This window comes from Pongo pygmaeus, chromosome 15, assembly GCF_028885625.2.
Source record: "Pongo pygmaeus isolate AG05252 chromosome 15, NHGRI_mPonPyg2-v2.0_pri, whole genome shotgun sequence".
Taxonomy (NCBI): Eukaryota; Metazoa; Chordata; class Mammalia; order Primates; family Hominidae; genus Pongo; species Pongo pygmaeus.
The window spans coordinates 75,713,481-75,734,707 of record NC_072388.2 but is presented as its reverse complement, the minus strand read 5'-3'; the positions used below and the strand labels follow the sequence as shown (position 1 = coordinate 75,734,707).

At 43.4% G+C, this 21,227-nt stretch overlaps 1 protein-coding gene and 1 pseudogene across 7 annotated transcripts in view; both read left to right on the top strand.

The window, feature by feature from the left end:
- Positions 1-17,637, top strand: part of ANGEL1 (angel homolog 1) — a 38,370-nt gene extending 20,733 nt beyond the window's left edge. For all 7 annotated transcript variants that reach the window (XM_054448068.2, XM_063651926.1, XM_054448067.2 and 4 more), the window contains 5 exons: positions 919-1,045; positions 1,350-1,460; positions 13,507-13,576; positions 14,099-14,262; positions 15,493-17,637. In XM_054448068.2, coding sequence (XP_054304043.2) covers positions 919-1,045; positions 1,350-1,460; positions 13,507-13,576; positions 14,099-14,262; positions 15,493-15,653 — 633 coding nt within the window. In that variant the 3' untranslated portion in view covers positions 15,654-17,637. The remainder of the gene's footprint in view (positions 1-918; positions 1,046-1,349; positions 1,461-13,506; positions 13,577-14,098; positions 14,263-15,492) is intronic.
- Positions 16,533-17,637, top strand: LOC129012361 (uncharacterized; annotated as a pseudogene).
- Positions 17,638-21,227: the final 3,590 nt, after the last annotated feature.

Here is a 21,227-nt window from a genome sequence, read left to right as displayed (position 1 = left end):
GCCACGTTGGCCAGGCTGGTCTCGAACTCCTGAACTCAGGCGATCCACCTACCTCAGCCTCCCAAAGTGCTAGGATTACAGGCGTGAGCCACTGCGCCTGGCTTATCCCATTTTATAGTAGGAGATATTGAACCCAAGAGAGTTAATTAACTTGCTGAAAGTCACACAGCTATTAAGTGGCCATTGAATTGCAGATCTGTTTTACTTCTGATGACATATTGAAAATTTATGCCCTTATAGGGCAAGGGGATTCTGTCTATCGCTGCTCTATCCCCAGTACCTAGCTAGTGTCTTTTGGCTTTCAAATATTTGTTGTTGTTAAATGGCATAAAGGGACTTTTGCTACACATGTTGGAGATGTGCAGATGACTGATGTTGCCGAATGTTTCCCCTACTACGTTTTGTCCGTTCCCAGGCTGCTCATTGGCTTTGACCGAGGATGGTGACATAGATACGGTAAAGTGCTTTGGTGCTTTCCCATTTGGTTTGACCCTGTGGTTACCCAGTAATAGGTTCAGGATATTAGACCTTGATCCAGAAGATCCAAAGATGAGGATAAACCTTTAACCATTGCAACTTAAAGCCCCTGAGAGTTGATATTCCCTGTAGAGGAGAATCGTATTGATTTTTCGGAGGTAAAATTTAGGGAACCACATGTTCATACTATTCGATTCCCCTTGATTCAGTCTCTTACCCCTCCTCCTGTTTCATGGACATTTCAGTGTTGCCAGTGAAGAAGTAATGGTTTTAATTTGGTCCTTATTTTTAACCTGCCCCTGAGACTTATATGCTTGCTTATACCATGTACGTAGTGTGTGATTGTATGTGTTTGTATTTGTCCACATATCCCAAAACATGGGCTGTTATTTCCTTTTTCTATCTTGGTTTCCTTATTCCCACCCTTCTTTTTCCTCCCAGGTATCTGGACAGGAAGACTTCTCCCATCAGCTTTACCAGAGGAAGCTGCAGGCCCCACTGTGGCCCAGCTCCCTGGGCATCACTGATTGCTGTCAGTATGTCACCTCCTGTCACCCCAAGAGATCAGGTGAGCACATGTCGCATTCTTGGTTGGCTGTGTCTTCATGCCCATTTTGGGAGAAAGCTGGTGTCTCAATGACAAGAAAAAGTGTAATCCCTCATTTCTCTTAGCAGATTCCTCTGTTTTCTCACTATCTTCCCAATGGCCGTCCAATAAAATGGACAACTTTAAATCATAGCCATTGGAAAATCTCCTTATCTTCTGAATCCTTCCTCTGTGTACCTATGCTGGAAGTTGCTTGGTACTAAGGAGGTCTCAGCATGTGGCTTCATTGTCTTTCTTTCACTATATGTATTTTCCTGGTTTACAGAGAGACGCAAGTATGGCCGAGACTTCCTGCTACGTTTCCGCTTCTGCAGCATCGCTTGTCAGCGACCAGTAGGACTGGTCCTCATGGAAGGAGTGACAGATACTAAGCCAGGTAACGGGAACTAATCCCAGTTTCTTGGTCTTCTTTCTTCCTCATTCCTGATGTTTGTCAGTTATGTGGTTTCCTGCTGTTTTCTAAGTATAATTCTTAGAGATTAGCTTCTGGTAATACGTATATTTAGAAGGAAGGTCAGTTGAGTTCAGTGGCCATTGCATGGATGTGCACTGTGATAAGAGCGCCGGACCAGGAATCAAGACACCTGGGTTGTAACTAGCTTTGAGAGCTTGGGTAAGCCATTTAACCTTTTTAGGCTTAAATTGCTAATGACTAGCATGTGTACAGCATATATAGGGGAGAAGTTACACATGATGGGGCTTTGAAAATCATAAGGTGACGGTGGTTCTGGTTTTAATAAAAGTTGTTCCTACTGAGAAATTTCAGATTGAATGTAGCAGAGTATACTTGACATTCTCCCCTTGTCTCTGAAACCACTTCAAAGCAACAAGGAGAATGGAAAAAAGAAATGTAAACTCCATTGTAGACAAAACTGGGAGATTTGAAGATATCTGACACCAAGAACCACAACACAGAAGGAATGCCTGCAAGAAGCACTGGAGATCGTGCAGGGGTGCTAGAGGAAGTATAGAGAGACTTATCTGTGGGGATATGTGGATCTCAGAAAGAACTAGCTGAGTACTTTTTTCCACATGGAACATAAAACCCAAATCCCTTTTTTTTTTTTTTTTTTTTCCCCCAACAAGAATAGAAAGCACAGGTCATGATAGGAGAGTCTCTGGACCCGTCTTGATCCTAAGAGGCAGTGAAGGAGGGACTGATCAAGGATCAAGCCATATTTCCATTAAGCAATCTGTTCAAGTGATAGAGAGGGTAGATGAGATACTTGTAGAGCTGCCTATCTCTTTTGGCTTGGGAGAGAGAAAGATTTAAAAGGATGCCTACATAACCCTGTGTCAAAAAGAAAATTCCCATTACTTGAAATACCCAGTCCTTCCCTTATATAAACTTTGTACAAATAGCTGGTGCAGAAAAACCTCAACTAATTCAAAGCTGGTTGTCAAAAAAGGAAAAGCATGGAATCTGTGCTGAAATATTGCAAGAAAAAAGGAACAGAAAAATAAAAGGCAGATAAAGAATGTTTAACTTCAAAGATAAAAATAATTGCCATGGAGCTCATAGAAATTACGATTACTTTCTCATGAATAAAGAAATTATCTTTATTTTTTATTTTTATTTTTATTTTTTTGAGACAGAGTCTCACTCTGTCACCAGGCTGGAGTGCAGTGGCGCCATCTCAGCTCACTACAACCTCCGCCTCCTGGGTTCAAGCAATTCTCTTGCCTCAGCCTCCCGAGTAGCTGGGACTGCAGGCGCATGCCGCCACGCCTGGCTAATTTTTTTTTTCTTTTTTTATATTTTAGTAGAGACAGGGGTTTCACTATGTTGCCCAGGCTGGTCTCGAACTCCTGACCTCAGGCAGTCTGCCTGTCTTGGCCTCCCAAAGTGCTAGGATTACAGGCGTGAGCCACTGCGCTGGGCCAAGAAATTGTCTTTATGAAAGAAAGAGCACAAAAATAAAATAGCTGCCTTTATAAAATAAGTTCAGGCATGTGGCAAGACATCAGAAGATGAAATGTAAGCTGCAGAGCTCAGAAAAGAAGTGGAATAAAAAATAAAAACATTACAAAAAGACAAAATTGTATGCAGCACAAGTAGGAATATAACTGTCGAAAACAAGGTAAGAGACAGGCCAGGAAATCCAAACAAAACAAATAAAAAAAACAATGAGAAGTTAAAGGTTAGAAAGGATTAGAGAGAAAATGACAGTAGTGAAAGATAAAGGAGATTTAACATATACGTAATTGGAGTTCCCAAAGAAGAAAGCCTATAATATAACAACACAGAAGAAATATTTAAAGATAATTATCCAAGAAAGATTTTCCCAAAATGAAAAGATGTGAATTTTCAGATCGAGAAGACATGTGTCTCAGTAAAAAATGATACAGGAGCCAAGCACCCTGGCTCACACCTATAGTCCCAGCATTTTGGGAGACCAAGGCAGAAGGATTGTTTGAGACCAGCCTGGGCAACAAAATGGGACACTGTCTGTACAAAAAAATCAAAAAATTAGCCAGGCATGGTGATGCGTGCCTGTGGTCCTAGCTACACAGGAGGCTGAGGCAAGAGGATTGCTTGAGCCCAGAAGGTCAAGGCTGCAGTGAGCCATGTTCGTACCACTGCACTCCAGCTTGGGTGACAGAGTGAGACTGTGTCTCAAAAAAAAAAAAAAAAAAAAAAAAGAAAAGATGTAGGAGAATTAATACTAAGACATTCTAGTGAGGTTCCTAGAAGTCAAAGATGAAAGAATCTTTTGGGCAGTTGAAAGATTGAGGTACTTTGAAGCCTAACGGTAATGAGGTTGACCTCAGACTTTTTTTTTTTTTTTTTTTGAGACAGAGTCTTGCTTTGTCATCCAGACTGGAGTGCAGTGGTGTGATCATGCCTCACTGCAACGTCTGTCTCCTGGGTTCGAGTAATTCTCCTGCCTCAGCCTCCCCAATAGCTGGGGCTCTGGGCATGCGCCACCAGGCATGGCTAATTTTTTTGTATTTTTAGTAGAGATGGGAGGTTTTACCATGTTGGCCGGGCTGGTCTCAAACTCCTGACCTCAGGAGATCTGCCCACTTCATCCTCCCAAAGTGCTGGGATTACAGATGTGAGCCAGTGTACCCGGAAGACTTCAGACTTCTTAATATTGACATCCAACTCTAGAAGACAGTGGATTAAGGTTTCTAGGAAAGGAGATATAGTTCAAGAATATTATACTCAACTAACAACCTTTCTTCAAGAAACTACTAGAGGAGTAACTGAAGGCAACCAAGCAATGGCTGGGAAAACTATAGTAAAAGGACTGCTGATGAACACTGAATTTATTTTCTTCTTGTAAGAATTTAACTTGAATTGGCATTTTGCACAGAGCAACAAACGTGTCAGGCCCAGTTTATTTTAATTGCAAAGTGAAAGTATTACAGCTATGGCAATAGCAATAGTGATAACAATGATGGCCACCCTGTATTGAGTGAACCAGCAGGTAGCAGAAACTGGGCTAAGTAAATTCTGTGTCAGTCAGGTTCAGCCAGGGGAGCCGTAGCTCAGTGGTTTAGGATTATAAAAACAGTAACAGGATCTCACTTAGATAATTTCATAGTAAGAATAGGTTATTTAAATCAGTGATGTACTTGAATGAAACATAAAATAAATAGTCACAAAATTAAACCAAGAACCTTTAAAATATATACTGACAATCACTTTGTAGGTAGAAAAGACTCATTCTATAGGGGCAAAATAGCCAGTTCACCAACGGTGCAAAATAACCGTATTTTCAAAATTGAGGTTAGATTTGGGTAAACATACTTATTCTCCACATACTTTGAATGTACCCTTCTATTTGTTCAATGCTCCTACCCAGGGCTGAACGGGCTCTTAATGAATCTCAAATCTAAATTTTTTTTCTTTTTTCATGACAGAGTCTCACTGTTTCACCCAAGCTGGAGTGCAGTGGTACAGTCACGGCTCACTGTGTAGCCTTGATCTCCTAGGCTTGGGTGATCCTCCCACCTCAACCTTCCGAGTAGCTGGGACTATAGGCACATGATACCATGCCCAGCTAATTTTTGTATTTTGTAGAGACTGGGTTTCACCATCTTGCCCAGGCTGGTCCCGAACTCTTGAGCTCAAGCCATCCTCTCGGCTTGACGTCTCAAAGTGCTAGGATTACAGGAGTGAGCCACCATGCTCAGCCAACTATCTTTATTTTAAAAGGGCCATGAATAGGCTGGGCGCGGTGGCTCACGCCTGTAATCCCAGCACTTTGGGAGGCTGAGGCGGCGGATCATGAGGTCAGGAGATCGAGACCATCTTGACTAACACGGTGAAACCCCGTCTCTACTAAAAATACAGAAGATTAGCCAGGTGTGGTGGCGGGCGCCTGTAGTCCCAGCTACTCGGGAGGCTGAGGCAGGAGAATGGCGTGAACCCAGGAGGCAGAGCTTGCAGTGAGCCGAGATTGCGCCACTGCACTGTACTCCAGCCTGGGCGACAGAGCAAGACTGTGTCTCAAAAAAAAAAAAAAAAAAAAAAAAGGAGGCCATGAATGGAGTACAAGGAGATCTTAGTGTGTGAGTTCATTTTTCTAGAGGCTCTGTTTAGATATGCTAACAATATTTCCAGTTCAATACCAGAATCATCCAACCCAACTGTGCATTTCAAAACATGACAACTTAACTGTGACAGTAGCTTGAATGGGGAGCCTCTGAGTACAAAGGAAGATTAAGTGCTAGGTAGTGATGGTTTGATTTTCCCATAAGCTGACATTGCATTGTACTGGAGCATTCTGTGCCATCCAATGTGTATAATAAAATACATGGTGATTCTTACTATTTCCAACTCCCTTTTTTTTGTTGTTTGTTTTGGTTTTTTTTTTTTTTGAGACAGAGTCTCGCTGTGTCGCTCTGGCTAGAGTGCTGTGACACAGCCTTGGCTCACTGCAACATTTGCCCCCGGGTTCAGGCAATTCTCGTGCCTCAGTCTCCCAAGTAGCTGGGATTACAGGCGTGTGACACCACGCCCAGCTAGTTTTTGTATTTTTAGTAGAAACGGGGTTTCACCATGTTGGCCAGGCTGGTCTTGAACTCCTGGCCTCAAATGATCTGCCCACCTTGGCCTCCCAAAGTGCTGGGATTACAGGTGTGAACCACCAGGCCCGGCCCCCAACCCCCTTTGTAATGGAATAATTTGTAAAAAGGGTATTTAATTTTTAAGTCTCCCTCATTGTCAACATTTCTATTATGAATGATTTCTTTTTTCCAGTATGGTTCTTAAAGATATTGTCTTAGTCCATTTGGGCTGCTGTAACAAGATACCATAAACTGGATAGCTTTTAAACAATAGAAATTTATTTCTTATGGTTCTAGAGGCCAGGAAGTTGAAGATCAAGGCACTGGCAGAGGCTGGGTACAGTGCTTCATACCTGTAATCCCAGCACTTTGGAAGGCTGAGGTGGAAGGATTACTTGAGGCCAGGAGTTTGAGACCAGCCTGAGCAACATAGCAAAACCCCATCTCTACAGAAAATTCAAAAAGATTAGCTGGGCATGGTGGCATGCGACTGTAGCCTTAGCTACTCAGGAGGCTGAGGTGGGAGGATCACTTGAGCCCAGAAGTTTGAAGTTACAGTGAGCTATGATTGCCGTACTGTACTCCCGCCTGGGCAACAGAGACCCTGTCTTTAAAAAAAAAAAAAAGGCACTGGCAAATTTAGTGTCCGTTGTGGGCCTGCTTCCTGGTTCATGAGCATCATCTTCTCAATGGTAGAAGAGGAAGAGGAAAGGGGACTCTTTGGGGATGTTTTATAAGAGCACTAATCCTATCCATGAGGACTCCACACTCATGACCTAATCACCTCCCAAGGTGCCACCTCATCACCATGGGGGTCAGGATTTCAACATATGAATTTGGTTGTGGGGACACAAACATTTAGACCATAGCAGACATTAAAAGGAATTACTGTGTTTTCTTTCTCATAGACACTGGCACATTACACTGAATCTTGGGGCTTTAGGTCTTTTAACAAGTAAGAGCAAACCATGTGCACAATTTAGCACATTACAGAAAAGGCAATTGCTAATGGGCGATTTTTGTAAACTCCTAGTTAACAAACTGACCGGAAGGTCACACAGTCACACAGCAAAGGCTAAGGCTATCTGGTCAGTTTTCTTTTTTTTTTCGAGACGGAGTCTCACTCTGTCACCCAGGCTGGAGTGCATTGGCGCGATCTCAGCTCACTGCAGTCTCTGTCTCCTGGGTTCAAGTGATTCTCCTGCCTCAGCCTCCTGAGTAGCTGGGATTACAGGTGCATGCCACCACACCCAGCTAATTTTTTGTAGTCTTAGTAGAGATAGGGTTTCACCATGTTGGCCAGGCTGGTCTTGAATCCTGGCCTCAAGTGATCCTCCGGCTTTGGCCTCCCAAAGTGCTAGGATTACAGGTGTGAGTCACTGTGTCTGGCCTATCTGGTCAGTTTTCTAAGCAGAAAAGTTCTTTTTTGCTTGTTTGTTTTTTAACAAGCCTACAGCTAACATCATAAAAGAGCAGGAAAGTCCTAAATCCAGCTTTTCTACTGGCTGTTGTGTGATACAACTGAGGATCCTCTTCCCAAGTACTTGCAGAGGAACTTGCATGTGTGGCTGCCACTATTGCTGAATGGGCCCAGGAAGAGGCTGTAGCTCATGTAGAGGTAGCAGCTCATGTGACCTGGAGCAGAGTAGGTGGTAAGCCTTGAGTCCTGTATAACTGCCAGAGCAGTGCTGTTTGTTCACAGTGCTGCATGGTAAGAATGGTGTCTAGGGAAATCATGTTTAAGATCCTGCAGGTCACTGTAATTTTTTGTGTGTGTGTGTGTGTGGCATATTTTAATGATAAAGGATGTAATTCAAAGATACTAGTGTTAAAAATGTTTATGCTGCAAATAACATTGCATCCACAATCACAAAGTGAAAGCATAGGCTGTAACATGGAGTAATAGACAATAACTAAAGGTTAGAAGGCTTTAATTGATCTTTCTGAGTCTGCAACAGATCAAGTAGATAAAAGATGACTAAGAATATAGAATAACTAAGTAACATGTCGGATGATAAATCTGATTCGTATATATCAAACACTGAACATTGACAGCAGAGAGGACATTTTCTTTTTAAGTATTCATAGGAAATTCTTAGGAATTGATCATCTGTTAGATCATAAAGCACATGCAATAAACATATAAGTTAAAAGTGAAAAACTGGGCACAGTGGCTTATGCCTGTAATCCAGAACTTTGGGAGACTGAGGCAAGTGATTCTCTTGGGTCCTGGAGTTCGAAATAAGCCTGTGCAATGTGGCAAAACCCTGTCTCTACACAAAATGGAAAAATAGAAAAATTAGCCTGGCGTAGTGGCATGTGCCTATACTCCCAGCTACCGAGAGGTTAAGGTGAAAGGATGCTTGAGCCTGGAAGGTCAAGGCTACAGTGAGCTGTGATCACACCCCTGCCTGAGTGACAGAGTGAGACCCTATCTCAAAAAAGAAAAAAGAAAAAAAATACTGTGAACTGGACGTTTAAAAAACTTTTTGATCAAAGAGGAAAATTTAAACTGAAATTGCGGAATATCTAGAAAATAACAATAATGAAAATACCATTGTTGGTTATAGCTAAAATGGTATTCAAGGAAAAATTCATAGAATTACATAGAATATTTAGAATCATAGAATTATATTAATAGATATGAAGGGATGAAAGTGAGTTAAGCACCCAATTCAAGAAATTAGAAAAAAGAAAGAAACTGAAAGAAAGCAAAAGGAAAGAAGATTCAAATGGAAATAATTTTAAAAACAGAAAAATGGAAGAACTCATAAACTCTTAAGAGTTGGTTGCTTGGGTGAAAAATAGCTGTCGATTAAAGAAGCTCATTAGCTAACCTATGTAAGTGGGAAAAGAGGAGCAGGAACAAGCATCCAGATGCAGTGGAATCAAGAATCACAAGGGGTTTTTTTTGTTGTTGTTTTTGCTCAACTAAGTGCAAAAGAAATGGAAAATTTGGATGGCATATAAATGTAATTTACTAAAACTGATTCCCATGGAGATTGTCTAAATAGACTGATGACCACGGGGTGAAAAATAATAGGAAAAGTTCTCAAAGATACAGTCCCTCAGAAACACCAGGCTCAGATTGATAGGGAATGTCCTCAAACCTTTAAAAAATGTATATTTCCATTATTGTTTAAATTGTTACAAAGCACAGAGAGAGAAAGGGGCCAGGTTATTTTTATGAAACAAGTATAATATTGACACTGACACCTGACAATAAATACACAGAAAGAGAAAACTACAGACTCTAATGTTCTCCACCTATGAATATTGATGCAAAAAATTTTAAATAGAAGATCAGGAAACAAAACCTAGCAGCACATTGAAAGAGTAATATACTATAGACCAACTGAAGTTTATTAGAAATATAGGGATAGTTCAATATTGAGATATCTATTAATATAATTTTATATATATGTGAAATCTAAAATATATGAAACCTATGCCATCCTCTGTATAGATGTTGAAGAGACATCTGTTAACATTCAACATCTATTCTAGATTCTTTTAAAACGAACCCTCTTAAATTAAGAAAAAAATGGATAATTTCGTACACCATTGAAATATATTTATTTCAACTCCAAACAGCATCTTGATTAAAGAAAAAAACTAATAGCATTCCTGTTAAAGTTAGGAACAAGACAAGGACAAGACTATCATAATTTAACTGTGTTTGGAGATACCAGCCAACAGAATTATCCAAGAGAATAAACTAAGTAGCATTAAGCATTAAGATAATTCTGGAAGGTAGATAGGTACAAAATTAACGTGGAGAACTTAGTAGTGTTCCTATATAAAAATACATGTTTATTAAAAGATATAATGAAAAAAAACACTGTGTAAGAGCAACAAAAAGAAAAAATATAAATCTAACAGGAAGAATATAAGGCAAATAAAAGGGCATTTCTTTTTTTTTTTTTTTGAGATGGAGTCTCGCTCTGTTGCCCACACTGGAGTGCAGTGGCACGATCTCGGCTCACTGCAACCTCTGCCTCCCATGTTCAAGCGATTCTCCTGCCTCAGCCTCCCAAGTAGCTGGGATTACAGGCACCTGCCACCATGCCTGGTTGATTTTTTTGTATTTTTAGTAGAGACAGGGTTTCACCGTATTAGCCAGGATGGTCTCGATCTCCTGACCTCGTGATGCGCCCGCCCCAGCCTCCCAAAGTGCTGGGATTACAGGCATGAGCCACTGCGCCTGGCCTAAAGGGGTATTTCATTTCATCTAAATTATCAGATATATTGGCGTGAAGTTGTTCGTAACATTCCCATATCCTTTTTTTGAACAGCTTTATTGAGATGAAATTCACATGTCATAAAATCCACCCATTTTAAGTGTGTAATTATTGGCTTTTAGTATATTCAGGGTTGTGTGACCATCACCATGATCTAATTTTAGAACATTTTCATCATCCACAAAAGGAACCTTACACCCATGAGTCACTTTCCATTTACTTCTCCCCTTGTCAAAAATCAATTGACCACAGATGTATGGATTTCTGGACTCTCAGTTCTGTTCCCTTCCTGTCTGTATCTGTCCTTATGCCAGAACCACACTGACTTGGTTACTATAGTTTTGTATATAGTAGTCCGCCTTCTCAGTGATTTTGCCTTCCTTGGTTTCAGTTACCCCTGGTCAACTGAGGTTCAAAAACATTAAGATACTTTGAGGGAGAGAGAGACCACATTCACATACCTTATTACAGTATATTGTTGTAATTGTTCTATTTTATTATTATTGTTAATCTTTTACTGCACATAATTTATAAAGTCAGCTTTATCATAGGTATGTTTAGGAAAAAACAGTATATTTAGGGTTTGGTAGTATCCATTGTTTCAGGCATCTGCTGGGGGTCTCGGTATGTATCCCCCATGGATAAGATAGATTACTGTACTTTTGAAATAAGGACGAGTAAGTCCTCTGACTTTGTTGTTTTTAAGATGATTTTTGTCTCTTCTGGGTCTCTTGCATTCCCGTATGAAATTTAGGATCATCATATCCATGTCTGCAAAAACAAAAAACAAAAAACAAAAACAACCCAAAAAACCAACCAGTTGGGATTTTGATAGACATCTACAAATCTTTCCTTTCCTTTCCTTTTTCCTCCTTCTTTTTCTTCTCCTCTCCCCTTTCTTCCCTCTTCTTCCTTCCCCTCCCCTCCTCCTCCTCCTCCCCCTCCTCTTTCCTTTTTTCCCCTCTCCCCTCCCCCTTCCCTCCCCTCTCCCCTCCCCTCTCCCCTCCCCTCTCCCCTCCTCTCCCCTCCTCTCCCCTCCTCTCCCCTCCTCTCCCCTCCTCTCCCCTCCTCTCCCCTCCTCTCCCCTCTCCTCTTTCCTTTTTTCCCCTCTCCTCTCCCCTCCCCTCTCCCTTCCTCTCTCCTCCTCTCCCCTCTCCTCTTTCCCCTCTTCTCTTTCTCCTCTCTTCTTTCCCGTCTCCCCTTTCCTTTCCTTCTTTCCTTTCTGTGACAGGGACTCAATCTGTTGCCTAGGGAAATATTGCCATTTTAACAATATTGTCTTATGGCCAATGAACATGGGCTAGTTTTCCTTATTTAGATCTTTAATTTCTTTCCAAGTTTTGTAATTTTTAGTGTGCCTACACTATTTGTATTAAAATTTTCCTAATTATTTCATTTTTAATGCTATTGTAGATGGAATTTTCTTTATTTCATATTTGGATTGTTCATTGCTAGTGTATAGAAGTATTTTTGTATATTGATCGTGTACCTGCAATCTTGCTGAACTCATTTATTAGTTCTAATAGTTTCTAAGTGGATTTCTTAGGATTTTCTCTATATAAGATCATGTCATCTTGCAAATAGAAATAGTATTATTTCTACTCCAATCTGGATACCTTTTATTTCTTTTTCTTTCATAATTACTCTGACTAAAACTTTTGGTACAGTGTCAAATAGAAGTAGTGAGAACAGACACCCTTTCCTTGTTCCTGATCTTAGGGGTAAAGCTTTCAGTCTTTCACCATTAAGTATGATAATAGCTGTGAGTTTTTCATAGATTCTCTTTATCAGATTGAGAAAGTTTTCTTCTATTCCTAGTTTTTTGAGTGTTTTTAACTCATGAAAGTGTGTTGGAGTTTGTCAAATGTTTTTCCTCTGTCTGTTTAGATAATCATGTGGCTTTTTTTTAAACTTAAGTATTCTATTGTGACGTATCACATATGATTTTCAGATGTTAAACCATGCTTACATTCCTAGGATAAATCTTATTTGGTCATAGTAGATAATCATTTTATATTTTGCTGGATTTGGTTTGCTGATGTTTTATTGAGGAATTTTGCATCTGTATTCATAAGGGATATTGGTCTATAGTTTTTGTTGTGACATTTTATCTAGTTTTGATGTCAGAGTAATGCCTCATAGAATGAGTTGAGAAGTGTCTCTTTTTTTGGAAGTGTTTGTGAAGGATTTGTATGAATTCCTCTTGAAATGTTTGCTGGAATTCACCAGTGAAGCCATAGAGCCTGGTGTTTTCTTTGTGGGATGTTTTAAAATTACAGACTCAATCTCTTTATTTATTATAGGCCTATTCAGATTTTCACTTTTTTCTTGAGTTATTTTGCATAGTTTGTGTCTTTCTAGGAATTTTTCAATTTTATATAAGTTATCCAATTTGTTGGTATCCAGTTATAGCATTCACTTATAGTTATTTTTTATTTCTAAATGGTTGGTGGTGATGGCCCCTCTTTCATTTCTGATTTTAGTAATTTGAGTATTCTGTTTTCTTGGTCTAGCTAACGGCTTGTCAGTGTTGTTGCTGATCCTTATTATCCTGTTAATGTTAGTAGGATCTGTACTAATGTCCCTTCTTTCTTTCCTGATAGTGGTAATTTGTATCTCCCTTTTTTAACATTCGTGTGTATGATATGTATGTGTGTGAGTGTGTGCTTGTAGATGTATACATATATGTAATATGTATGTATATATACATGTATGCATACATACACAGACACACACCATGGATGGTATGTAATAGAAAGTCTTTGAAGGAATATACCAGGAATTTGGTAACATTGGTGGCTTCTGGAGAGGGGAACTGAGTGGCAGAGGAGGGCAAGTGACAGGGGAACTTCACTGATTTTTGCTACATTTTGATTTTGTACCATGTGACTATATGACTTATTTTTTTTTTTAAATCAAAGAAAAAGGTGAGGAGCCACAGAAGACAATGTCTATGTTAGATGCCCTACATCTGCTTTCTGAGGTTCTTGACTTTGGTTTATAGTCGTCATCTCCTCCTCACTGTTTCTCTCTTCCTTTCTCCTTCTGGATCCTTCTGAAGCAATCCAGTCAAGGATCTGAGAGGGATTTTAGGGTGAAAGGTTCTGACCCTGCTTCACTGTCTATGGATGAGAAAACGTTTTTCTCTCTGGTCCTCTGCAGAGCGACCTGCGGGTTGGGCTGAGTCTGTCCTTGAGGAAGACACATCGGAGCTTGAGCCTGCCTTCTCCAGGTAACCTTCTCCAGTTCTCTTCTGTTTTCAGTCCAGCCTTTGCCTAGGTGTAAGAGAGAGATTCCCATTGGTTGTCCTGAGGTTGACTTGGGGGAGCACTTTTTGATAAGCTCTTTTTCCCCTAATATCTGCTAAGCTTATAGAGGGTTATGTAGGTATGCAGAAGCCAGAGGTGACCCACCCATGTTCCTGCAGATGAAAAGGCTATGTACTCTTTCCTCAGAGGGTAAAGCCTCACAGAAGAGGCCTGGGCCCCAGACAGGGGTACATTGGGGATACTTTACCAGGTAACAAGCAGATAGTGGCAGATAAGGAGTGTCAGGGAGTCTCAATACAAATGTGTGTTTCTAGGCTAATTTTAGCTAAGACTGCCAGCCCCTTCTTAGCATGGGAAGGAATTGGCTGAGATTGAGTCATTTGAGGTCATCCTTTTAAAAAATCTTCATAAAACCCACAGAAAAAGTGATCTAGGGAAAATTTAGTAATTTTTGTTGACTAATATTTCCCCCTTCATCCCTGTAGGACTGTAGGTACCATCCAGCACTGCCTCCACCTGACGTCAGTATATACCCACTTCCTGCCCCAGCGTGGCCGCCCAGAGGTCACTACAATGCCATTGGGTCTTGGAATGACAGTAGATTACATCTTCTTCTCAGCTGAGTCCTATGAGAATGGGAACAGAACTGGTAAGCCTGATGGATCCTGGGTTCCTCCACCCCCAGGTCCCTGGGAACAGCTAATGGTAGGTCAGGCATTTGGTAGCATGTCTTGGGCTGCTGGGATTTAACCAGCAAAGGAGCAGATTTCATACCTCCCTTGCACTGGTCATCCTTATCATTCTCCCCATAGGCCACTTGCCTGCCTTGTCTCTTTTTACCCTTGCAGCATTAAAGAGAGGAGGGTAGGATAGTCACTCCCAATCCCCATTTTAGAGGTAAAAATAGAGATCTAGGAAGTGGTTGAGTTTGTTTAATGACAGCCACTGAATGGGGGACTTGGTTAGGTTAGAGACCTTATTTTCTGTCTCCTCTCCCCATACCAGTGGACACAGTATAGCAGTCTCCCAGCCCCATGCCTGTATTGTGTAAAGAATGTTTCTTTTTGGCCAGGCATGTGTATTACTGTTATGGCCAGGCACGTGTATTACTGGTTCACACCGGTAATCCCAGCACTCCAGGAGGCCGAGATGGGTGGATCACTTGAGGTCAGAAGTGAGACCAGCCTGGCCACATGATGAAACCCCGTCTCTACTAAAAATACAAAAAATTAGCTGGGTGTGGTGACGGTGCCTGTAATCCCAGCTACTTGGGAGGCTGAGGCAGGAGAATCGCTTGAACTCGGGAGGCAGAGGTTACAGTGAGCCGAGATGGCGCCACTGCACTCCAGCCTGGGCAACAAGCGTAAAACTCCGTCTCAAAAAAAAAAAAAAAAAAAAAAAATTAGCCAGGCATGGTGGCGGGTACCTATAATCCCAGCTACTCAGGAGGCTGAGGCAGGAGAATCGCTTGAACCCGGGGGTCGGAGGTTGCAGTGAGCTGAGATTGCGCCACTGTACTCCAGCCTGGGCAATGGAGTAAGACTCCATCTAAAAAAAAAAAAAAAAAAAAAAAAATCAGATTTTATATAGAAAAGCTGGATCTCTAGCTTCTCTTGGAAAATCAAAAGATCTTGTAATGGTGGGCTCTCCAGCTTGTCCCAGTCCCCCGGAACTCACCTGTCTTTATTCTTTGATGATGATATGGAGTATCTGAGAAAATGAGGCCTCCTCAGCCAGATGCTGCAAGAGGAGGTGAGGGGCAGTGGGCAGCCAAGGGGATGCAGCCTGCAGAAGGCGTTCCCAAAGGGCTCTGCCACTGCCTGCCCATGCAGTGTGGCTGCGGCTGCTTTTACCCATTGGCTTCTGCTTTGTGCCCCAGATCACAGGCTGTATCGAGATGGAACTCTCAAGCTCCTGGGTCGTCTCTCCCTTCTCTCTGAAGAGATTCTCTGGGCTGCCAATGGCTTACCCAACCCCTTCTGCTCTTCAGACCACCTCTGCCTGCTAGCCAGCTTCGGGATGGAAGTCACCGCCCCATGACAGGGCTCCCAGGGGAAGAGAGCTTCTCTTCCAGAAGAGCTCACTGGATCAGAGACTGTGGAAAAATCCCATGCATCTAGAAACTTAGATCCAAGAAACTTACATCCCTTCCCTTCCCCCTCCTTGTTCCCTTTTCCCCATGGTTAGATTTTCTCCAGGCCTGGCCGCGTTCTCTGCCTGTGGTCCTTGCCCCACCCCAACCTCTTCCTAATCCTGTGCCACACACTCAGTGGCCCTGGGAGAGGCAGAAGGGGGGTTCCCCCTTCCTTCCATGTATCCAGCGCTCCCCCTTGATTTTTAATTACCAGGGTTGTGGGAGTTCTTGATTTCATTGGTTATTTGCTTTCAGGCCGTTTCTTGGTGTACCTTCTGACCTGACCTTTTCCCTGCCTTCAGGACTTTTGGGCCCAGCTCTCTTGCCAGACATGCACATGTGAGATATGCATATCATGTATGTGTCCTCTTGGGGTGAGACTGTTCTGCACAGCCATGCCTGCCTCTGACCAGTCCACTTTTCATGTTGGGGCTGTAGGCCTAGGGGCAGGTTCAGAGTCTACCCAAGTACCTGTGTATGAGCAGGCAGCAGCAGGGAATGGCCCCATCTCTCCTTTTAGCCTGTTTCATTAGGCATTCATCCTACCAACCAGGGCAGGCCCGGCATCTGGGCTCTGGGAACAAATGGGGCCCACATCCTGGAGTGGCAAATTTTGGGGGATGCACTACCTGTCCCAGCGGGCCCTGTGCCTCCAACCTAGAGCTCCCCACAGACCTGGTGTAATTTCTCAAGGGCCATCCCTTTCCCCAGGCTTCCCTGAGGGAGGCGGAAGTTTGAACCCTTATGTGGGGTTCACTGGGCTAGGGTAGTGGTATGAGGTTTGAAACTATTTAAGGATTAGGAGAAGAAAGAGTCTTCAGGAAACTCTTGTTTCACTGGACTCTGCCGCCTGCAGAACTGGGGCAAGGGTAGGAGTTCCAGTAGGGGAAGGAGCAGGTAGACTCTGCAGCTGCCTCAGCTGGGACTGAAGACCTAAGCTGATTGTCTTTCCTCTCCACTCCTAAGAAGCAATTTTCTGTTCCTCTCCTTCCACCACTTTTTACTTTCTGCTATCTCCTGTCTCCCATTTCCCTTCCATTTCCTTTCTAGAAAACCCTGGTATTTAGCTCAGGCCAAACTGCCTCAGCAGAAAGGTGGCCTTGGACAAAACTGGTCCAAGAATTTGAAGTGGCAGTGCTTGCGGATTGGCTGTGTCCAGCAAGGCCTCAGCTGCTTGTTGCCTCTGCTTTCCCTCCCCTAACAGAAGGGTACCCTGGCTTATTCAGGGGACTCCTTAGTCCACACTGTGTCGCCTGCATGCCTTAATCTTTCATTGCTGGGGTGTGGCCTTGGGAGATCCTGGGCCAGCCCCTCCACACATCTCCCTAAGTCAGAGTGGCTGCTGGCCCTGGTAGATTTGACTTGGTCTTGCCTCAGTCGACCTCCAAAGTGGGACTGAAGACAGTGGTCAAGAGACTTGAGTTCGGGACAGTGAGCCAGGGGTTAAGGTTCTTTCCTTTTTTTGAAAGCCAAAGACCCAGTTTGAATTGTGCTGCTGCATTCATGGTTAGAAGCTTTCCATGCCTAGGTTCTAGGGAATTTATTTTTCTATGTGTATATATTTTTAAACTTTGTTTCCTGGGTACTGGGCATGTGCCTGTCTGAGCCCCAGGTCTGTCTACACCCCACCATTCATTCTGTCTGTCTGTCCCCTGGACACTGCCTAAAAGGGTCTCAAGACAGTGCCCTGTGGGTTCCTAGGACTAGGGCCCATCACTGTTCTCTTCTGCTGGGAAATGCAGCTTTAAAATGGCTAACGACAGCAGAGGGCAGGTGCTTGATAGATTATCTTTTCCTTGCTTTCTTGTTTCTGTTTTGAAAATGAAATGGGGTTTTAAATTGTTATTTAAACTCTTTTTCCAAATAAAGGTTTACCTTTTTTTCCCCCAATGTTGGTCATTTTATTAGGATCCTGAAGGGATTAGGTCCTTGAGAGAGGGCCTGAAGAATGAGGTGGGCAGAGGAAGAGACTAAGGAGCTTTTGATCTTGGGGTGGGGTCTCAAGACATGAATCTAGATTGAGAAATGTGTTGTAAGATCTCCCTCTATTAGCTGAGGTAAATTCCCACTGCTGTGAGGCCTGGGAGGAACAGGGCTTGAGTGAAGCCTCCTGCCTTGACACTGTTGGGGTACAGCTTTCTTCTGTCCTTCCCAAGTGAGAGAATGATTCTTTGGACTGCTTTTCATTCTTCCTCCATCTGCTCCCCCCATGCCGCCTCCTAGTATCTTCTGCACTTCAGGAGGGTCTGTGCAAAGTGGGATAAGATGTGTCTTTTCCTGGTTAAAGCTGTGGCAGCTGCATGAGACATGATGTGGGTGGCACATGCCTCTTGCTGAGCATCTATTTCTGATCTCTTTTGCATTCTGGAGCCAGGGCTGAGCAGTGGGCCATCTGTCGCTGGAAAAATGTCTCTTCCTTCCTAGGCCTAACTCTTGCTGGTGCTTTTGTCCTCCAGCCTCCCTGTGCAGTAAGACCAGCCAAGCCCACATGCCCACTGGGAGCCCTGAAACCAGGTCTGGTTTTCTGTCTTACCTGAACAGGTTCCCAGAACCCACACCAGCCCTCTGAATCAGTCTCTGAGAATCTGATTGATTTAAAGCCACTTGGTTGCTTCCATTGCACTACCTGGGTTGCGATCCACTCACTTGATTTAGTAAAAAGAAAACTTAGCGGCTGGGTGCGGTGGCTCATGCCCATAATCCCAGCACTTTGGGAGGCTGAGGCAGGTGGATCACCTGAGGTCGGGAGTTCCAGACCAGCCTGACCAACATGAAGAAATCCCGTCTCTACTAAAAATACAAAATTAGCCGGGCGTGATGGCGCATGCCTGTAATCCCAGCTACTTGGAGGCTGAGGCAGGAGAATCGCTTGAACCTGGGAAGCAGAGGTTGTGGTGAGCCGAGATCGTGCCATTGCACTCCAGCCTGGACAGCAAGAGCGAAACTCCATCTCAAAAAAAAAAAAAAAAAAAAAAAAGGAAAAAAAGAAAACTCAGCCTCAGCTAGGAATTAGAAACATCATTTGTCCTCTTGGGCTGTTCGGTTGGTGACTGTAGGTAAGTTACTTAACCTGTCTGTATTTCAGTTCACATTCCTTGGTGAAATAGAAATTAAAGTTAATAATCACTTCTACTTGCGAAGAATTTTCAGATCTGAAATTGCTTTGGGCTTTGGCAAGAAAAGGGTGCTAAGAATTCCAGAGAATTATTGGTAGGAGTTGGGAGTAGATAGTTACCCCAGCCAGGCTGGACAGTTGGGCCCATTGGCTGGGAAGTATTTGAAAGCCCTAAGCTTTGAGGTATATCCCCAAGAACCTCTTCCTGGCAGGGAGGGTTCCTCCTAGTTGCCTCAGTCAGTTAGCATCTGCACAGCACTTCTGTTAAGTTTACACAGTACTTCCACGTCAGCTAGCAAAGACAGTAGCACTGTGTGGTGGCAGTTTAGGTGGTGTTCAGATTCTACCTTTACATCTGAGGAAACAGAAATCCCAGAGATAGAATTTGAGAATCTCCTTTGGTTTATTTCTTACCACCCCAAGTTTCTCACAAGCCTTTCCAGGATCAGGCAAGACAGGTTATCTTGGAAGGCAGAGGCTGGTGGTGGGGGCCTGGGGCTGGGGTAGCTCAGAGGCAGCTTTTAGCTGGAGACCAAGAAGGGAAATGACCAGTGAGGAGGCTGCTGCTTTTTTTGTTTTTCTCTCCAGTTCCTGCCCTGCTGTAGCTACTAACTAGAGGAATGTTCTGGTTGTTTTGTTTTTCCTTTTTAAAATTGACATGTGATAGTTATACATATTTTGGGGCTGCATGTGATATTTTGATACATGCGTACAAAGTGTAATGACCAGTCAGGATATTTAAGGACATTTATCACCTCAAGCATTTATCTTTTCCTTGTGCTGGGAACATTCCAATTCTTCTAGCTATTTTGAAATATACAATAAATTGTTAACTATAGTCTCCCTACTGTACTATCAAATACTAGAACTTAGTCCTTCTCACCGTATTTGTGTACCACCCACCTGCTCTTCATTCTCCTCCCCTGCCTTTCCCAGCCTCTGGTAACCCCATTCCGCCCTCTATTGGAGGGTTGTGTTTTGATTGGCTGCGTAATGCAGAGTGTGGCTTCTCTTCTCCCAGGAGTGGGAGGGGCCCCCTCTAGGTTCCACCAGGGGGAGCTGCCCTGCAACCCTGGGCTCCCATCACTCTGGTCCATCCCCTCTCCTCCTCCTCCTGAGCAAATGTGCTAGACAAGACTGTTCCAGGTATGGGCCAGCCAGATGGCAGCATGGTGGTGAGGGTGCAGATCTGCTGGAAGCAAGATAATGTGGACTTCATGGGTTGTGGAGGGAACTCTGCACTTCTGTCCCATCCCCAGTCAGTTCCTATGACCCTAAGTCCTGAAGCCTCAGCTTGCTGTGGAGAGGAGAGCAGAGCCGACACTTAAAATTCTTGGAGGTTTTGTGCTTCCAACAACCAAGTCCTTTCAGGCTCAGGGTTGGAAAAACTTTGTATATCTGTGTGCACATTGTCATTTGGACTGGGCTCAGAGAGGTGACCTGCCAGCTGACCTGACGTGGCCTCTCCTCATCTTCTGCCAGGCCTCAACAGCTGGTCCCCTCACCCTGCTGGTAGACACTAAGGGTTACAGGCAGCCTGCTTCTGGGCCATTCTGCTTGGTTCTTGGTATGACCACTTCCTGTCACTACCTCCACAGTAGTGGTCCAAATGCCAGCTCCTGGTAAATGGGGCAGCAGAGCTTCAACCCCTTCATCATCAGGCGTCTGAGAAGGGCCACCTGCACCCAAAGGTCTAACCCAGTTAGTCACGTGCCTAAATTAGGCAGGTGTGTGCTGTGAGCCTGAGGAACGGGACAGCAGGAAATGAGGTAACCCCTTCCACCCCCAAGCAGGTTGGGTTCTGATCCTCCAGGAGTCTGCAATGACATTTCCTTCTGCTTTCTAAGAAAATGGCCCGTGTCCACAAAGAGCCTACCTCACTCATTACGTAGATTCTCACCCCAGCACTTACTTACCCAGCCCCTCATTTGTACAAGAGCAGGCCAGGGGCCCCACTGTATATGAACCTGTGTTGTTGAAGCCTGAGGCCCTTTACTTGGTATCATATTAGCTGGACTTAAATATGAAAATTACAACACTGCGTCTATGAAAGGGTGTGCAATGCAAGGTATTCACAAATTCTGGTTACTTTGAAGTGCTTTTTTTGGGTAATGCTTTAGCTGGATTTAAAGGAGCCTGTAACAAAACTGCCTCTATTTACTGGTGTACAGTCCCAGACGTCTATGGATTCCTGCAGGTCACCTCTCCTTTTCCTGCTGCCATGCCTCCTCCTCCCCTTGGTCACTACCACACCACTGAAAATGAGGGGGTCTTGGCGGTGCAAAGCTACACTTCTAGCCACGATTTTGTGGGGACTGGCTGGGATGAAAAGTAAGAAATATACTGTTTCCTTTCTCACAGGTCT